The following is a 14,394-nucleotide window of genomic DNA, read 5'->3' as shown; positions in this document are numbered from 1 at the left end:
TGTAGAGCTTAGCTGCAGCTCGGAGGCTTAATTTTTCATTGATTCGAAGAGCCTCAAGGGCTAAGAGTATCCTGGCTTCCTTTGAAGTAGGAGGCATATTGGGTTGTGGAAAAAATTGATGTTAGGTGTAAGGAGGACGCGTCGTGGTGGAGACTGTACGACTCGCTTATATGTACGACTCGCTTATAATATACGTTATGTGATTCCAAAATACAGATGGTTAGAATAGGTAGTTGACTTATAGCCTTAAACTACCTCCTCAAAAGATCAACATGAACCAGATAAGCAAAGACCTGATCAGTAACCTCCTACCAAAGTCCTCACCCGGCATTAAGCTGAGTCAAAGAAGCCACCAAAAAACATACAACACCAGGGATTCCCCAGTGGTCACCCACCTGAGTACTAGTCTGGCGATCAGCTGTTTGACTCGGGCAGAGCGGACGGGATGCCGTATTTTCAGCTGTCTATGGTCGTATGTGACGGTTTGGGCAAGAATGTGCTGTTATGAAAGTTTGGTGCTGATGGCCAATATTTTCATCTCCTTCAGCAACACCCCCTACCCTACTACCGGGTTGCGTGTCAAACCATTGCGCCACGTTCACCCTGAAAAGGCAAAGTATGTATGAACTTGCAAAGTCATAAAAATATTGAACAATACAAAAGTGAAAAATCCCAATCAGTTTTGGAGAAATGGTAAAAGATGCGGTTTGTGTGGATCGAACACACGACCTTCAGATTGACTTCCTGAAGTTAACTTCAGTCTGACGCTCTCCCAACTGAGCTAAACCCGCTTCGACGATTTCTGACTAAAAACTTCCACACATCAGTGCAGCTACTTTCCAAACAGTATCAGTTGCCCAGAACTCTAATACCTTTCCCCTCAACACTACACAAGTCCATATACACAACATCCTACAGCCATCATATTTTTATGCCATTCCATTCCTACAATGCATGCTCAAAACAAAGAAATAACAGCAACACAGAAAAAACATGCTCGCTATCCCCATAATTTACTCACTCCCCCTTCTTCTCAGCCCCCTTCTCGGCCCTCTCCCTCCTCCTCTTCCTCCAAGCCTTAATCTCGTTAATTAACCCCATAACCAACGGCACTGCCACCGGCCCCAATAGCGGCAGGTAAACAGCAATCTTGTGCTCGTCAGGGAAATACAACTGCCCAACCATGCTCTTCTCAAAAAACGCCCTTTCCGCCTCAGCCTCTGCAATCCGCGCGTGAGCCAGTCCTTCCGTGCCGCCTAGGTTGTCGCAAGCGAGGCGCAAGTGCGACATGGTCTTTGTGACGCCGTCTGCGACGCTACTCGGGATTGAGATGGAGGGAAGAGCCATGGCAAGACGGGCCAGAGATCCAAGGGTGGACGAGGCACGGAGGAGCAGGTCGGCAGACCGGATACGCGCGAGGGTGGAGAGGCGCAGGGGTAGAGAACCTGACTCGGGGGTGCCGGTGAGTGACAAGAGGTGAGAGGTGAATGTCAAAAGGGGCTGCTTGAGGGTGGCGACCGCGACGTGGGTGGTGTCGCCAGGGAGGGACAGCAGAAAGACGGTGCCCCATTGGGGGATGAGCCATGAATGGGAGGTCGGCGCAGCCTCCTGCGAAGGGGACGCAATGGTTTGGTTCCCCACAAACACAATGAAGTTGATGGTTGGCGCACCACCGATGGAGGGCGACAGTGGCCATTCCGCGGCGTTGATGAAAGAGGACAAATCCTCCTTGTTGAGAACTTGGTTCTGAACACCAGGTGAAGCGTATAGTTGTACCTGGGTATCGATCGTGAAATTGTGAATGGGCGAGAGGACGTTCAGTACGGGCTTCATGTACTCTTCGATGGCGGTCTCGATATCCCAGCTACTTGGTAGAGGCCCACTTGTGAACAGAGAGAAGGTAAGATGGTAAGTCGGCGCATATTTCAAGGATCTTGTCGTGCGCTTGGCAAGAGCTTCGGCGGTTTCTGGCGATAATCCAAGCGGCCTGTGTTCCGAGGGCATCGAGTTCGTCGAGAGGAGGTACGAGATGGTGGCCTGTTCCTCGGCGAACGTGGTCCTTAGCTGACTTGCGATATATGTGGCAAGCGCCGACGAGGAAGCGGTTGGAGAGGGTATCGTGTTTTGTGGGTAGGTGATATCCAGAATAGGTTCGTATGGATCAAGCGTTGCGGTTGTGCCCTCGCCTGGAGTGAGGCGAATAGTCAAGGCGCTGCCATTGTCGGCCGAATCCTGCTTCTCATCGCCCATCTGAAGACGAAGATGATGCCCGGCGAAATCATTAAGATCGTCAAGGGCGTGCTGGGTCAGCCGAAGTAGGTTTTGAGCTTCTTGATCCTGAAGCGATGTGGCTTGTATCGAGATGCGGAGGGGGAAGACGGGGCGACAGGCCTAGAACATGGCGGGCAGCGTTAGCAGTCAGTTTGGAGCAGGCCGTGGAACTGCCAACCTTTCCGTCTGCCCATTCTAACATGTCCTCCAAGGGAAGATCGGCGCGGTATATGGTGGTGGTCTTCCACCATATGGGGAGACCCAAAAGGAGAACAATCAGCCAAAAGGAGAGGATGACATGGCTGCGCCGGCGCACGTCAGATGGCTTCTCTGGCGGGGGAAGTTTTTTGGATGAAGTTGGCGCTTCTTGCTTGGGGCCTATCGTTGCGATGGAAACGTCATTGTCGTTGCTGGGGAGTGGTTGAGCAGACATGGCGATGCGGACTCGGCGGCGTCCATCGAGTTGGTTGCCGGCGCCTTGAATCGAGAGGAACACGCCTCACCACGAATGCGGCCAGCGCGACACAATGCTTGCAGCAATTAAAGCCAAATTTCCCAGTCTGGTTAGACACTTTCAGGTGCGCACGTGAAGATAACGATAAACGGGTGTCGGGCATGGCAACGGCAGCGGGAGGCCAGCGTTGAAACCCGCCGCGCCTCGTCATTCGCGACACGGAGTCGGAGCTCTTGAGCCAACGCGATGGGTCCACATGGTCAAAGCTTCGATGCCGCTTCCATGCACTGCGCGCCGTTTGAATGTCAACCCATACTCTTGGACCCTGAACGTCACTTGGTTAGGTACAAGTATACTTACTACCCAACCACCTGGGATGCTAGGTTCAATAGGAACCGAACGGCGTTGTTTCTCAGTGGCACACATGAACGACGGCGGTCCAAGAGTGACAATTCTCACTCTCAACGTGTGCTTCCGCCTATCCAGATCTCGCGAGGCACCACGAGCACCAGCCCAGTTTAAATGGGAAGTTCCTTGGCTCTCGCCCAGTGGCGTACATACGAACCGAGGTCCATTTGAAGAGCATGGAGGCATGTCGAGTGGCCTGTGTTGCATCGGGGTCGTTGAACGAGACGATCAGCCCGTTCGTACCGGCGGCTTTCGTGACCGCCTCCCGACACCACGCAGTCCGATATTGAGGTATAAGGAATGCTGTGTCACCCTATCTGTCACTCACTTGATATATCTCCATCCCACACTTCAACTTTGGTCTTTCGTTTAACAACGTCAGTTTGCGGAACCACCCGTCGATGACGGCGCTGTATCCGACCAATCCCTGCTAGTGCCGTTAAGAAGTTCCAGGTACGATCAACCACGACCGACTTGCCGGATCTGAAGTTAGGGTCAACATTCCACTCGCCCGCTGCGACGTTGCTTGCCGTTTTATTGACACCACGTTTTTGTATAAAGATCTTTAATCCTTCCTGTTTGCAATACCATTTCGCTTTCGAGGTTCATCAGTGCTGTTTTAGCAGTTTAACGACCTCGAAATAGCCAAAACAAAACAAAAAAAAAGAAACGCGATCATGGCTGCTTGTAAGCTGCTTCCGATTCACATGCATCTCAGTTCTTAATACAACAACCTGATATCTGACAGCCCGCAGTGCCGGTATCTCTTTCAGTCGCCGCCTCGGCCTTGACGGCCACCGCAGCATATCTGAATGCTCGATGGCAGGTCTCTTACGATCTCCACTTGTTGAAGTCTATCCTGCCCACGGTAGCAAACGTGGCATGGTGGACTCAGCGTGATCGTGTCAACTTCTTTTACCGCCTCGAAGACCTCGCCACTTCCAAGTCCTCAGAAAACCGCGTTTTCCTTCGTTTTGAAGACATGACTTACACATATGCGCAAGCCTACGACACAGTTCTCCGCTATGCCAATTTTCTCAAGGATCGCCGGGGTGTGAAGAAGGGGGAGATGGTTGCGCTTGACTTCCAGAATACCGACACTTTTATTTTCTTGTTGCTGGCTTTGTGGGCTATCGGGGCTGTTCCGGCACTTATCAACTACAACCTCACCGGTGCGGCACTCGTTCATTGCGTCAAGAGGGCGAACGCGCGGTTGATGCTGATCGACCCTACCGTGGCTGGAAACGTTGGGGAGGATGTCAAGTCCGAGCTGAGCGGAACCATGTTTGAAGTTGTGACACCACAGTTGGAGAGTCAGATGTTGGCGTTTGATGGTAGCAGGCCTGCGGATGAGCTGCGGAGTGGTGCGGCGGGCGAAGCAATGGGCATACTTATTTACACAAGCGGCACAACAGGCTTACCCAAGGCCGCGATTGTTTCTTGGGCCAAGGTTGCTGTTGTTGGTGGTTTTACATCTCGATTGGTTGGCACGGGCAAGAATGATGTGTTTTACACTGTAGGTGCCATGTCTACAGCGAGGAAGCTTCGTCACTGACCACCACAATAGGCAATGCCCCTTTACCATTCGACGGCTATGCTGCTGGGATTTGCTCACACTTTGAACGTGGGCGCTACATTTGCCATGAGCAGGAAATTTTCCACTAGTCACTTCTGGGACGACGTCCGAAAACACAATGCCACGATCATCCAATACGTCGGCGAAACATGCAGATATCTGCTCTCGGCCCCAACAAAATTGGATCCCGTCACGGGTGAGAACCTCGACAAGAAGCACAAAGTCCGGATCGCCTTTGGAAACGGTCTTCGTCCCGACGTGTGGAATGCCTTCAAGGAGCGGTACGGCATTGAGACGATTGCCGAGTTCTACGGCGCCACCGAGGGAAGTTTTGCAACATGGAACGTGAGCAGAAACGACTTCAGCATGGGCTCCGTAGGACGGGCTGGCGCCCTGTACAACCTGCTTGTTGGCCGATCTATCGCCATCGTCGAGGTTGATCATGAGACGGAATTGCCACTCAGAGATCCCAAGACTGGATTCTGCGTGCGGACACCGGAGGGCGAGCCAGGCGAATTGCTCTTTTCGCTCCCGGCGAAGAATGTAGAGGCGAGGTTCCAGGGATACTACGGCGATACGGGTGCCACGTCCAAGAAGATCATGCGCAATGTCTTTTCGAAGGGCGATGCTTGGTTCCGGACTGGTGATGTGGTTCGTCGAGATGGCGAGCACAGGATCTACTTCAACGACCGGATCGGCGATACCTTCAGGTGGAAGAGTGAGAATGTGTCGACCGCTGAGGTGGCTCATATCCTGGGACTTCATCCAGGAATCCAAGAGTCAAATGTGTATGGCGTAGAGATTCCGGGACATGAGGGCCGGGCTGGATGCGCAGCCGTGGTTTTCAAGCCCTCGGCTTTGGGACATGACGGTGTTCCTACCAGCGAGACGCTCAAGACGCTGGCGGACCATGTAAGGGCCAACCTGCCCAGATACGCGTTGCCTCTTTTCCTCCGAGTCGCCAAGGGTGGGTCGCTCAAGAGCACCGGGACAAACAAGCAGCAAAAGGTCGGCCTGCGAAACGAGGGCGTGGATCCTAGCAAGACTGGCAGTGATGATATCTTCTGGTTGAAGGGGGCATCATATGAGAGGTTTGGGCCGAATGATTGGAGCTCGCTGCAGGGCGGCAAGGTGAAGCTTTGACGACGGGAGGGTGTTGCGAGGACGGTTTCCAGCGGGCGCTTGGAGGTTTATTATGGCCCTTTTTTCTTTGTTGACATTGTTCCTCTGTCGACCATCATACTTTGATACCCGAGACTGTTGTAGAGTAATGACCTATTGTGTATATGATGACACCCCCATTCTTCTGGTTGCCATGTGAGCAAGCCACCGGCAACCGATGCTCCGATATGCGGATGGCGATGTAGGTATCGAACCCACTAGAGACGAGAGTGCCAAGAATGACTTCAGTAGCCCCCGCCTCCATCCACCCAGACAACATTGGCGTTGTCAATAATCACCACCAAAGTGCAACCCCCCCACTATGGCGTTGTGAGTGTTGCGACAACACACTCCAAATGACATAATATTTTACGTCGTCTTCGGGACCAATCACGGGCGTGCTTGATCGCGCAATGCGCCGCCAATCCCAATTCGGACACTGAGGGGCAGTTCTCTACCCCACGTCAAGCTGATGGAGGGGCAAATCTCCCCCAAGATGCCCCGCGTCGGACCGCCCAGGAGGAGAGCTCGCAGCTTCTGTGACGGCTGGTTTCGGGCTGTCGCGGGGATCGAAGACGTGAATGGATGGCTATGGGACGAGAATGTCTTCGGTCACTTGCCAGCCCAGCCATTGTCACGCGTAGCGAGGCCCAAGCAAAAGCCGCTTTATTAATCCAGGCGAGCTGAGGAGAGTCGGAGGCCCAAGGAGTCGGAGGAGCCCACCGTTCACAGGAGCTGCTGCAAGTTTAAATGCCCACGGTCTGCCCCTCCATCACCTCATACGTAGTTCTCCTTTCTCCTGTTCTTCCCATCTCCAGCCTGTCTTCTTCGTCTTCTTCTATACCCTACTTTCACGTTAAGATACCCAAACACCTTCCCAATGGCTGCTGAGCGTAACGAACCGTATGTTCCCTCTCACCAGCTCCCCATCTTGCTTCATCGTGCCAGGCAACTAACTGTTTACTTCTATGTAGCCTCCGTCTGGGCACCATTGCCCCCAACTTCCAGGCCGAGACCACCAAGGGTCCCATTGACTTCCATGAGTTCATTGGCGACAACTGGGTCATCCTCTTCTCCCACCCCGAGGACTACACGCCCGTCTGCACCACCGAGCTTGGTGAGATGGCCCGCCTCGAGCCTGAGTTCTCCAAGCGCGGCGTCAAGCTCATCGGTCTCTCTGCCAACACCCTCGGCAGCCACGAGGGCTGGATCAGCGACATCAAGGACGTCACCGGCTCTCAGGTCAACTTCCCCATCATTGCCGACAAGGAGCGCAAGGTCGCCTACCTTTATGACATGTGAGCTGGACCTACCTGTGCTACCAATACCACAAGCACTCACTGACATGTGTAACCACAGGATCGACTACCAGGACACCACCAACGTCGATGAGAAGGGCATTGCCTTCACCATCCGCTCCGTCTTCTTCATCGACCCCAAGAAGACCATCCGCTGCATCCTCTCCTACCCCGCCTCCACCGGCCGCAACAGCGCCGAGATCCTCCGTGTCATCCAGTCCCTCCAGACCGGTGACAAGCACAAGGTCACCACCCCCATCAACTGGGTCCCCGGTGATGATGTCATTGTCCACCCCAGCATCAAGGGCGACGAGGCCACCAAGCTCTTCCCCAACCTCCGTGCCGTCAAGCCTTACCTCCGTTTCACCCCTCTCCCCGAGATTGACTAAATGGGATCGCGGACGGAGAAGGATATGGTGTGGTGTTTAGGATGGGGCGATGATATCAGAACGTTACGCATATAATGAGGTCAAAGAAAAAGTCGGCGCCGATTTGAAAAGGTCAGGGATTGTTGACAGGCGTTTGAATGGGCAGGGAACAGGGACCAAAGGGAATTCTTCTGGCGGAGCTTCTATGGAAGCTATTTGCGTAATCTAGGCCGTTGTTGAGATGTAGCTAGCAAACATGAGCAATATGAGCCTTTTTAAACTCCAGTTCTTTGTTAGTGGAAATTGTAATTGTTTCTGTCTGCCTTAAACCATCAAGGTCCTCGCTCCTATTGCGGAGCTATATGATTAAAATGCTGCTTTAATGACATGATCTTGCCGAGACTTGAAACACATTGGTAGAAAGGATAGATCGATACCTGGTTCATCACATGGAACGCCATGTCAGACGAGAGGTGCCTGTCACTACAAGAACTCACTGCTGATTCGTGCGATGGCCTTCCTATTCGGGAGGACTTCCGAGCATTTTCAGGAGGCTTCTTGACCAACTGCAGAAGGGATGGTGTGAAAATGGCCAGGTTGAGGTGTTTCTTACCGCCATCACATAGAGTACTTTGGACGTTTCAGTTTCACCGAAAGCTCTCCTGACTGACCAATCGTGCCAACATATCGTCGGCTATATCCAAAGAAACAAAAGCCCAAGCATATGGAAAGTCTGGAAGGTCTGGCTGCAGGAGAGCTCGCTTAACCGAGGACGGGTGGCAGACCACGCACTGATCTGTGCGTCGATATATTGAATTAAGCCCCTTGTTGCAGACACTTGAGGTGGTGGTGGCATCCCCACAATTCTCGAATGCTCCCCATACCTGCGAATGAATGTCCAATCTGCGCACATCATCGAACCGTACGTGACTGCTAGGACTGCCCAATCGACTCACCCGTACATACGAACATACTTCCTTTGTGTGCCCGCCGGCGGCAACAGAGAACTGTGCCTTGTGCCTTGTGCCTTGTACCTGGTGGTGAGGGGCCTCACAGACCTCACAGAACACAACTCCACCTTCGACCGACGAGATCAAACGCCAGTCCGGTCCGTGCCCTCGAGACCGCTGGACCGCACTGCACACCAAGGGCAGGCGGTGGACATCGCGCTCGACTCTTTCATCCTATCAACACCTCGACTCACCGCGCGCAAATCGCATCCCCATCCAGGCCTGTCGCGGAAATTAAGCACTGCAACGTCGCAAGGCACTGTGTGCCGCAGACAAACCCACACACATCGTGGTGATCCAGAGAGAGAGAGAGAGAAAGAGAGAGAGAGAGAGAGAGAGAGAGGTATGTTCCTGGTTTTCGGCCTTTGTGTTCTGTCTGTCTGCCCGTCTGTCGTCGGCTACAGTGGCGGCGTCACCATTGCAAATGCCCCAGTTTCTCTCCTTGTCATTTTGTATTCCAGAGCCCTTTTGTGCGCTAGACAGCATTCCATCGCAAACCCCCACTCATATCTTTCCTGTTGCCTTGCATCTTCACCGTCCCTCTTCTCCTGTCCACCTATCGCCTCACCTGTCCTTTCACGAAACCACCAAGGTTCCTCGTCACTACTCTGTGTTGCGGTCCGAACCAGGAGACAGCAGCACCCGAGATCCCGGGAGCGTTTGCTAGCCAGGGACACCCGACCGACCGGCGACGGCTTCCTAACCCCCCTAGTCCTCAGGCCCCCGTCAGCAAAACTCCACGACTGGGATCAGGACCGCCGGCCTTTGGTTGACCGACAGTGTTCACCGCGCCTCGCCTGTGCCTGTGCCTTGGTGGCGGGTTGTTCTAAACCGCTGCCCCGAGTTTTCCCCTTCTACACTACCACTCCAACAGATCACACATACTTCTAGCCTGGCATCTCCCCTGTTCGACACGTCACCTTGTCACTTGCCTTGGCTCTCTACTTGACCCCCCTTACCTATATTGACACCTATTTGTATTTCTACCTCTACTTGTACCGGCCTTGACCAAGGCGCTGCCGGACATTTGTCCGTTCACCTTCCTTTGCCCTTCGCGTCGCTCTGAAAGAGCCTCCTCGCTTGGCTGCTAGCCCTAGTTGTGTGTCCAGCTGTGCGGCACAGCTTTGTAGACGACATGTCGGGTTCTGGACTTGGGCTAACATTCGGCAAATCATCAGGACAGCAGCAGGCCGACTCTCAGGATCTGAGCCGCTTCTCTGACTCTGAGACTGACGAACGTTCACCATCCAAGTCCCCCTCAGAAATCATCACATCTGCCTTCCGAGGCATCAAAAAGGTTGCGCCCACGCGAGACGACTGGCCGAGGCTCACGAGGAAGCCCTCTCTTGTTGGCCTTCGACGGCCTTCGGAAACTGTTGTTCCCACGATCGAGAGACAACCAACCCCGGGACAATACTCCAATCCTCCAAGGAGCGCTCGCCCAACTCACCATGCTCGGAATTTGAGCCTCCAAGACAGTCTATCGAAACCCCTACCCGAACCGCCCCCGCCACAGCTTTCCCCGGCACCCCCGCTGACCCCTTTGGCACATCCTCACACCCAGGGGAGTCTGGCGACGATTCTAGACGCCGAAACTACCGAAGAACAGAAAGATCACAGGCCTGGAACGATGGATTCGACGTCATCTGCGGAGCAACAGGCCGGCGGTCTCTACATGAGACCTCAAGGGGACAATCATACTCAAGAAGCGAACATGAATGGGAATTTAAACAATGGCTCCAGGCAGGACGGGCAAGAGGAACGTGGTGAAAACTTGACACCAAGAAGTAATGGCCCTCTTTCTGCCGGAGCATCTCCCAACTCGGGTCAGGCGAGGGGGGGTACGGTGGGAGGAACCATAGGTGGCCCTGCTGGACCTTCCACACACCTGTCTGGTCTGATGTGTAATGTTCACCGAACCACGGGTCGGGAACCACACCCTCTGGTCGGCGCAACCACGACGGTTCTGGGGGATAAGCTCTACGTCTTTGGCGGCAGGATATTATCAAGAAGCAGACCAGCGCCCTTAACGGCAGACCTCTACGAATTGGATTTGATCCGCCGGCACTGGACAAAGTTGGAAACGACTGGCGATATCCCTCCACCTCGTTACTTCCACTCAATGTGCGCGCTTGGTGATACAAAGATGGTTTGCTACGGCGGCATGTCTCCGACGACGAGCCAAAAAAATGCGATACCCCAAGACCAACAACCCGAGGTCACGGTCATGTCGGATATCTACATCTACGATATACCGACCAAAAAATGGACCTACATTCCAACACAGGACGCCCCACAAGGCCGTTATGCGCATTGCGCCTGCATCCTGCCGTCATCCGCCACATTTGCCTCCCATAGGGCGCCTCTATCGGCCCTGCAGCACAATCCATCGAGTGGGAATCCGAATGAGGGGCGCATCGGCATCAACATTGACGGCACGGGCGGTGCTGAGATGATCGTGGTGGGAGGGCAAGATGCGGCCAACCATTACATTGAGCAAATAAGCGTCTTCAACCTACGGAGTCTGAAGTGGGTTTCAACACAGCCGCTGGGCAAGAGCTGCGGCGCATATAGAAGCGTGGTTGCACCCCTTCCGCCCTCTGTGGCTGCCAAGGTTGGAAAAACACATCCGAACGGTGCTCGGCAGGATGCTGCAGCAGCGAGTTTGGAGGCCCGGGAAGCTGGGTCGAGCATGCTCATCTACAGCAACTACAACTTCCTCGACGTCAAGCTCGAGCTTCAAATCAGGTCCAGCGATGGCCACCTTAGTGAACGACCGATGAGCGGCTCCTACACCCCGCCAGGGCTTAGGTTTCCCAACGGAGGTGTCATCGATACACACTTCGTTGTGAGCGGCACATATCTCACATCTTCAAAGCAAGAATATGCTCTCTGGGCGCTGGATTTGCGGACGTTGACGTGGAGTCGCATTGATGCCGGCGGAGCTGTGTTCAGCCAGGGAAGCTGGAACCGCGGTGTTCTTTGGAACAGGCGAAACACCTTTGTGGTTCTTGGCAACAGGAAAAGGAGTTTGGTGGACGACTACAATCATCGGAGGATAAACTTCAGCAATGTGTGCATGGTAGAACTGGAAGCCTTTGGCTTTTACGACAACCCTCGCAAGACGGCACCAATGAGTGGCTTCGTTAGTGCCAGCAGCCCCTATACTGGGCCTGGGCTTAGCTTGTCGCGCAAAGCGGGTGTTACTGCCGGTGGAAGGTATCACAGCCGTGCTGCCGAGGAGCTTGGTGAGAAGGCCTTGGCACTGAGGGAGCTGGCTGATATGGACATTCTTTGCATTGGAGGTGAAAGGATACCGATCAATTCGAGGATCGTCGCCCGGAGGTGGGGCCCTTACTTTGTGCAGCTCCTCCGAGAAGGGACGGCGATGCAAGATGGCAGTGATGCCGCCACTCTAAGGTCCAACTCGGTTTCAGCGCAGGGTGGACGAGGCCCTGGACAATCGTCTGTGTTTTCGTCGAGTACTACTACCCTCGCGCCAAGCATAGCTGGATCCTCCGTCTCTTCGCCACCCATGGATCTTGCGGCCATCAACACGGCGCCGACGCCACGCACCCTTCCACCCAACAGTCGACCGAGGTGTCTGTACTTACCTCACACATACCTTACCGTCCAGGCTCTTCTTCACTTCCTGTACACGTCAGCCCTGCCCGCACCTTCTTCGCCGCTGTGCACACCCCAAATTCTCTGCAGTCTTTTGCAGATCGCCAGGCCATATCGAATCGATGGACTCCTGGAAGCAGTGATTGAACGCCTCCACAGCCTTCTCGACAGTCGCAACGCAGCTGCTGTCTTTAACGCCACGGCCATGGCGGCTGGCGGTGGCCGGGGCATCGACGGCACCCTGAACCCCAACTTCTTCCCCGTGTCGGCCGGTGTCGACGCCCTTCTTGGCCCTGATGGCCAGCCCAGCAGCAGCAGCTTTGCCGGTAGCGACGCGGACTCTGCCACGGGCGGTCTTGCCGGGCGGGCTGGCGGGCTCAAGATTAGCACCTCGGTGCCTGGCGCCCGTCCTTCGAGCGATGAGCTGAGCGCCACCACTAGCGTGGGAAGTGAATGGAGCTCCGAGATGGACAGCGAGCGGGGAACAGGGAGGGAGCCGTGGACTGGTGACCTGAGCAGTGTTATTGGACTGCAGAAGAGGGGGTTGAGAGGTCTGATGGAAGGCCGGAGGATGAGAGAGAGGACGGGGACGAACACGATGCCTTCTGCGCCGGGTAGTTCTGGGGGAGGAGGAGGAGGTGTCGGTGGTGGGCTTGGGTTCAATGCCATGCCGGGGCAGGTTGGGCTTGGGGTTGGGGGTAGAGCATAGAAAAGCGGGGTGGGGGTTTGATAGAAATGAACTTTATGGGGGGGGGGAGGTTGGCTAGGTTGTGCATTGCATAAAACTTCTTTTTGGATGAAGATGATGATGGTGATATGTTGGGCAAATACATTTGATTTGCATTTTTGGTTGGGGTAAGGAAGAAGGGGGGTAGGTTGGGGTGGTGAGAGGTTTGGGGGGCGATTGTATGTATGTATGCATGGCTTGTATAAAGCTGGGGGGAATATGAAGGGTGGCAATTGTCTCGAGTTTAATGTTTGGCCGCTGGTTGATATGTTCATTGTGGAACTTGAACTCGATATCGGCAAGCAGAAAGGCCTCGAATACTCACCAAACTTTGGTCCTGGTTACTCCCTATCAAGCGTCCATAGTGTGTCGTAGTCTCCGATTATTGTCCGCTAGGTGATATTTAGGAGAAACAGCAAGCTCGAAATTTGCTAGTGCTGGTCTTTTTAGCGACACGGCCTTTTTATTACAGAGAGTAGTTCCAGTCTTTAATTTTTTACAAAGCTCAACCCTGTCTTTGCCCAGTAACACGTCTCAGATATGCATACGTTTTCAGCAGATCTTGCGGGACAGTGAGGGTGATGGGTTTAGAAGGCTGTGAAAAGTATGGTTTGTAATAAGGAGGTTCTGTAAGTGTTTGGACTGAGAAAAATGTCTCTTGAAGACAATGAGAGCCCGGGATACTTGCGTCGTTTGTTCAAATATGGTTCGATAAATATGACTGATTGATTCCCAAGCAATAGAACTATGTAGTTTGTGTTCCAGTTTGCCCCTGCGACGCCAAGGCACGGCCAGTGGTTTGTGGCTTACAGGCACGACGCTTCACGAGGCTCTGGGATAATTCTCGTGATGGGAATTGCATCCCTTCGGCTTTTCCCGCTTCCTCCCTGCTGATGTAGGTTATTGACCGCGGCAAGAAGTCATGTCCAACATATGTGAACCCCTCGAGGGCAACGCCGACTTTTACGGCCTCGGGATTCGCGTCGATGTCTATTTACAATGGACGCCAAGCATGGCTCAGCTTGCTGCTTGATCCCGAGCCAGGCACAGAATGTATCGGCAGAGCCAAGACAATGTCGGTAGGTTGGAGCGGTGAGAGTTCAAAACTCGGCCGAGAAACCACTGCTATTATATCAGAAAATATGCGTGGTAGTTTGAAACCTTCTTCAACTGGGTAGTATAGCTTGGCTCATCCTCAGCATCGAGTACACAATTCGCTGGAATGACATCCGAGGCATCAACACTATCGATTCTACTGGCCAACTTATTCCCTTTGTGATGGGATGCTCGAGTACGTCCCAGGTTATGTAAAAGGTTGTTTTGTTGGCACTGGGGAAGGTCAGTCTGAATATCAAAGCCCGATTTCCTTCTTTTTGCTTTGCGGTGATGCTAGTGTAGGGAGTATGGCAGAAATACTCGGATTGTGCTGACACGGAAATTGAGATCAAGCATGGAGCAGATGGTCTACGAGTTTGGGCGATTAGGAAGGCTGCTATC

At 53.6% G+C, this 14,394-nt stretch overlaps 4 protein-coding genes and 1 non-coding gene across 5 annotated transcripts; 3 read left to right on the top strand and 2 right to left on the bottom strand.

Annotated features, from left to right (window-relative positions):
• Positions 1-701: 701 nt before the first annotated feature.
• Positions 702-791, bottom strand: QC762_0079740. Its single transcript has one exon. It is a non-coding gene; the product is annotated as a tRNA-Phe (tRNA).
• GPI17 (GPI transamidase component) lies at positions 703-3,139 on the bottom strand. The gene is made up of 2 exons (XM_062890898.1): positions 2,450-3,139; positions 703-2,391 (listed from the first exon to the last, which is right to left on the bottom strand). The coding sequence occupies exons 1-2, from the start codon at positions 2,702-2,704 to the stop codon at positions 1,018-1,020; spliced, it is 1,629 nt and encodes a 542-aa protein (XP_062742038.1). The 5' UTR covers positions 2,705-3,139; the 3' UTR covers positions 703-1,017.
• Positions 3,032-6,038, top strand: FAT1_2 (long-chain fatty acid transporter fat1). Its single transcript, XM_062890897.1, has 3 exons — positions 3,032-3,820; positions 3,889-4,649; positions 4,701-6,038. The coding sequence occupies exons 1-3, from the start codon at positions 3,811-3,813 to the stop codon at positions 5,850-5,852; spliced, it is 1,923 nt and encodes a 640-aa protein (XP_062742037.1). The 5' UTR covers positions 3,032-3,810; the 3' UTR covers positions 5,853-6,038.
• A 271-nt stretch (positions 6,039-6,309) lies between these two features.
• On the top strand, positions 6,310-7,878 carry PRX1 (peroxiredoxin 1). The gene is made up of 3 exons (XM_062890896.1): positions 6,310-6,773; positions 6,845-7,168; positions 7,230-7,878. Exons 1-3 carry the CDS (start codon positions 6,751-6,753, stop codon positions 7,555-7,557), a joined length of 675 nt encoding a protein of 224 aa, XP_062742036.1. The 5' UTR covers positions 6,310-6,750; the 3' UTR covers positions 7,558-7,878.
• A 519-nt stretch (positions 7,879-8,397) lies between these two features.
• On the top strand, positions 8,398-12,879 carry QC762_504680 (uncharacterized protein; the record flags this gene model as incomplete). Its single annotated transcript, XM_062890895.1, has 2 exons — positions 8,398-8,889; positions 9,725-12,879. Exons 1-2 carry the CDS (start codon positions 8,427-8,429, stop codon positions 12,877-12,879), a joined length of 3,618 nt encoding a protein of 1,205 aa, XP_062742035.1. The 5' UTR covers positions 8,398-8,426.
• Between the last annotated feature and the right edge of the window lie 1,515 nt (positions 12,880-14,394).

This window comes from Podospora pseudocomata, chromosome 5 (assembly GCF_035222375.1).
Source record: "Podospora pseudocomata strain CBS 415.72m chromosome 5, whole genome shotgun sequence".
In the NCBI taxonomy this organism is placed as follows: Eukaryota; Fungi; Ascomycota; class Sordariomycetes; order Sordariales; family Podosporaceae; genus Podospora; species Podospora pseudocomata.
The sequence above is the reverse complement of the archived record's forward strand: the minus strand, read 5'-3'. Positions and strand labels throughout refer to the sequence as shown.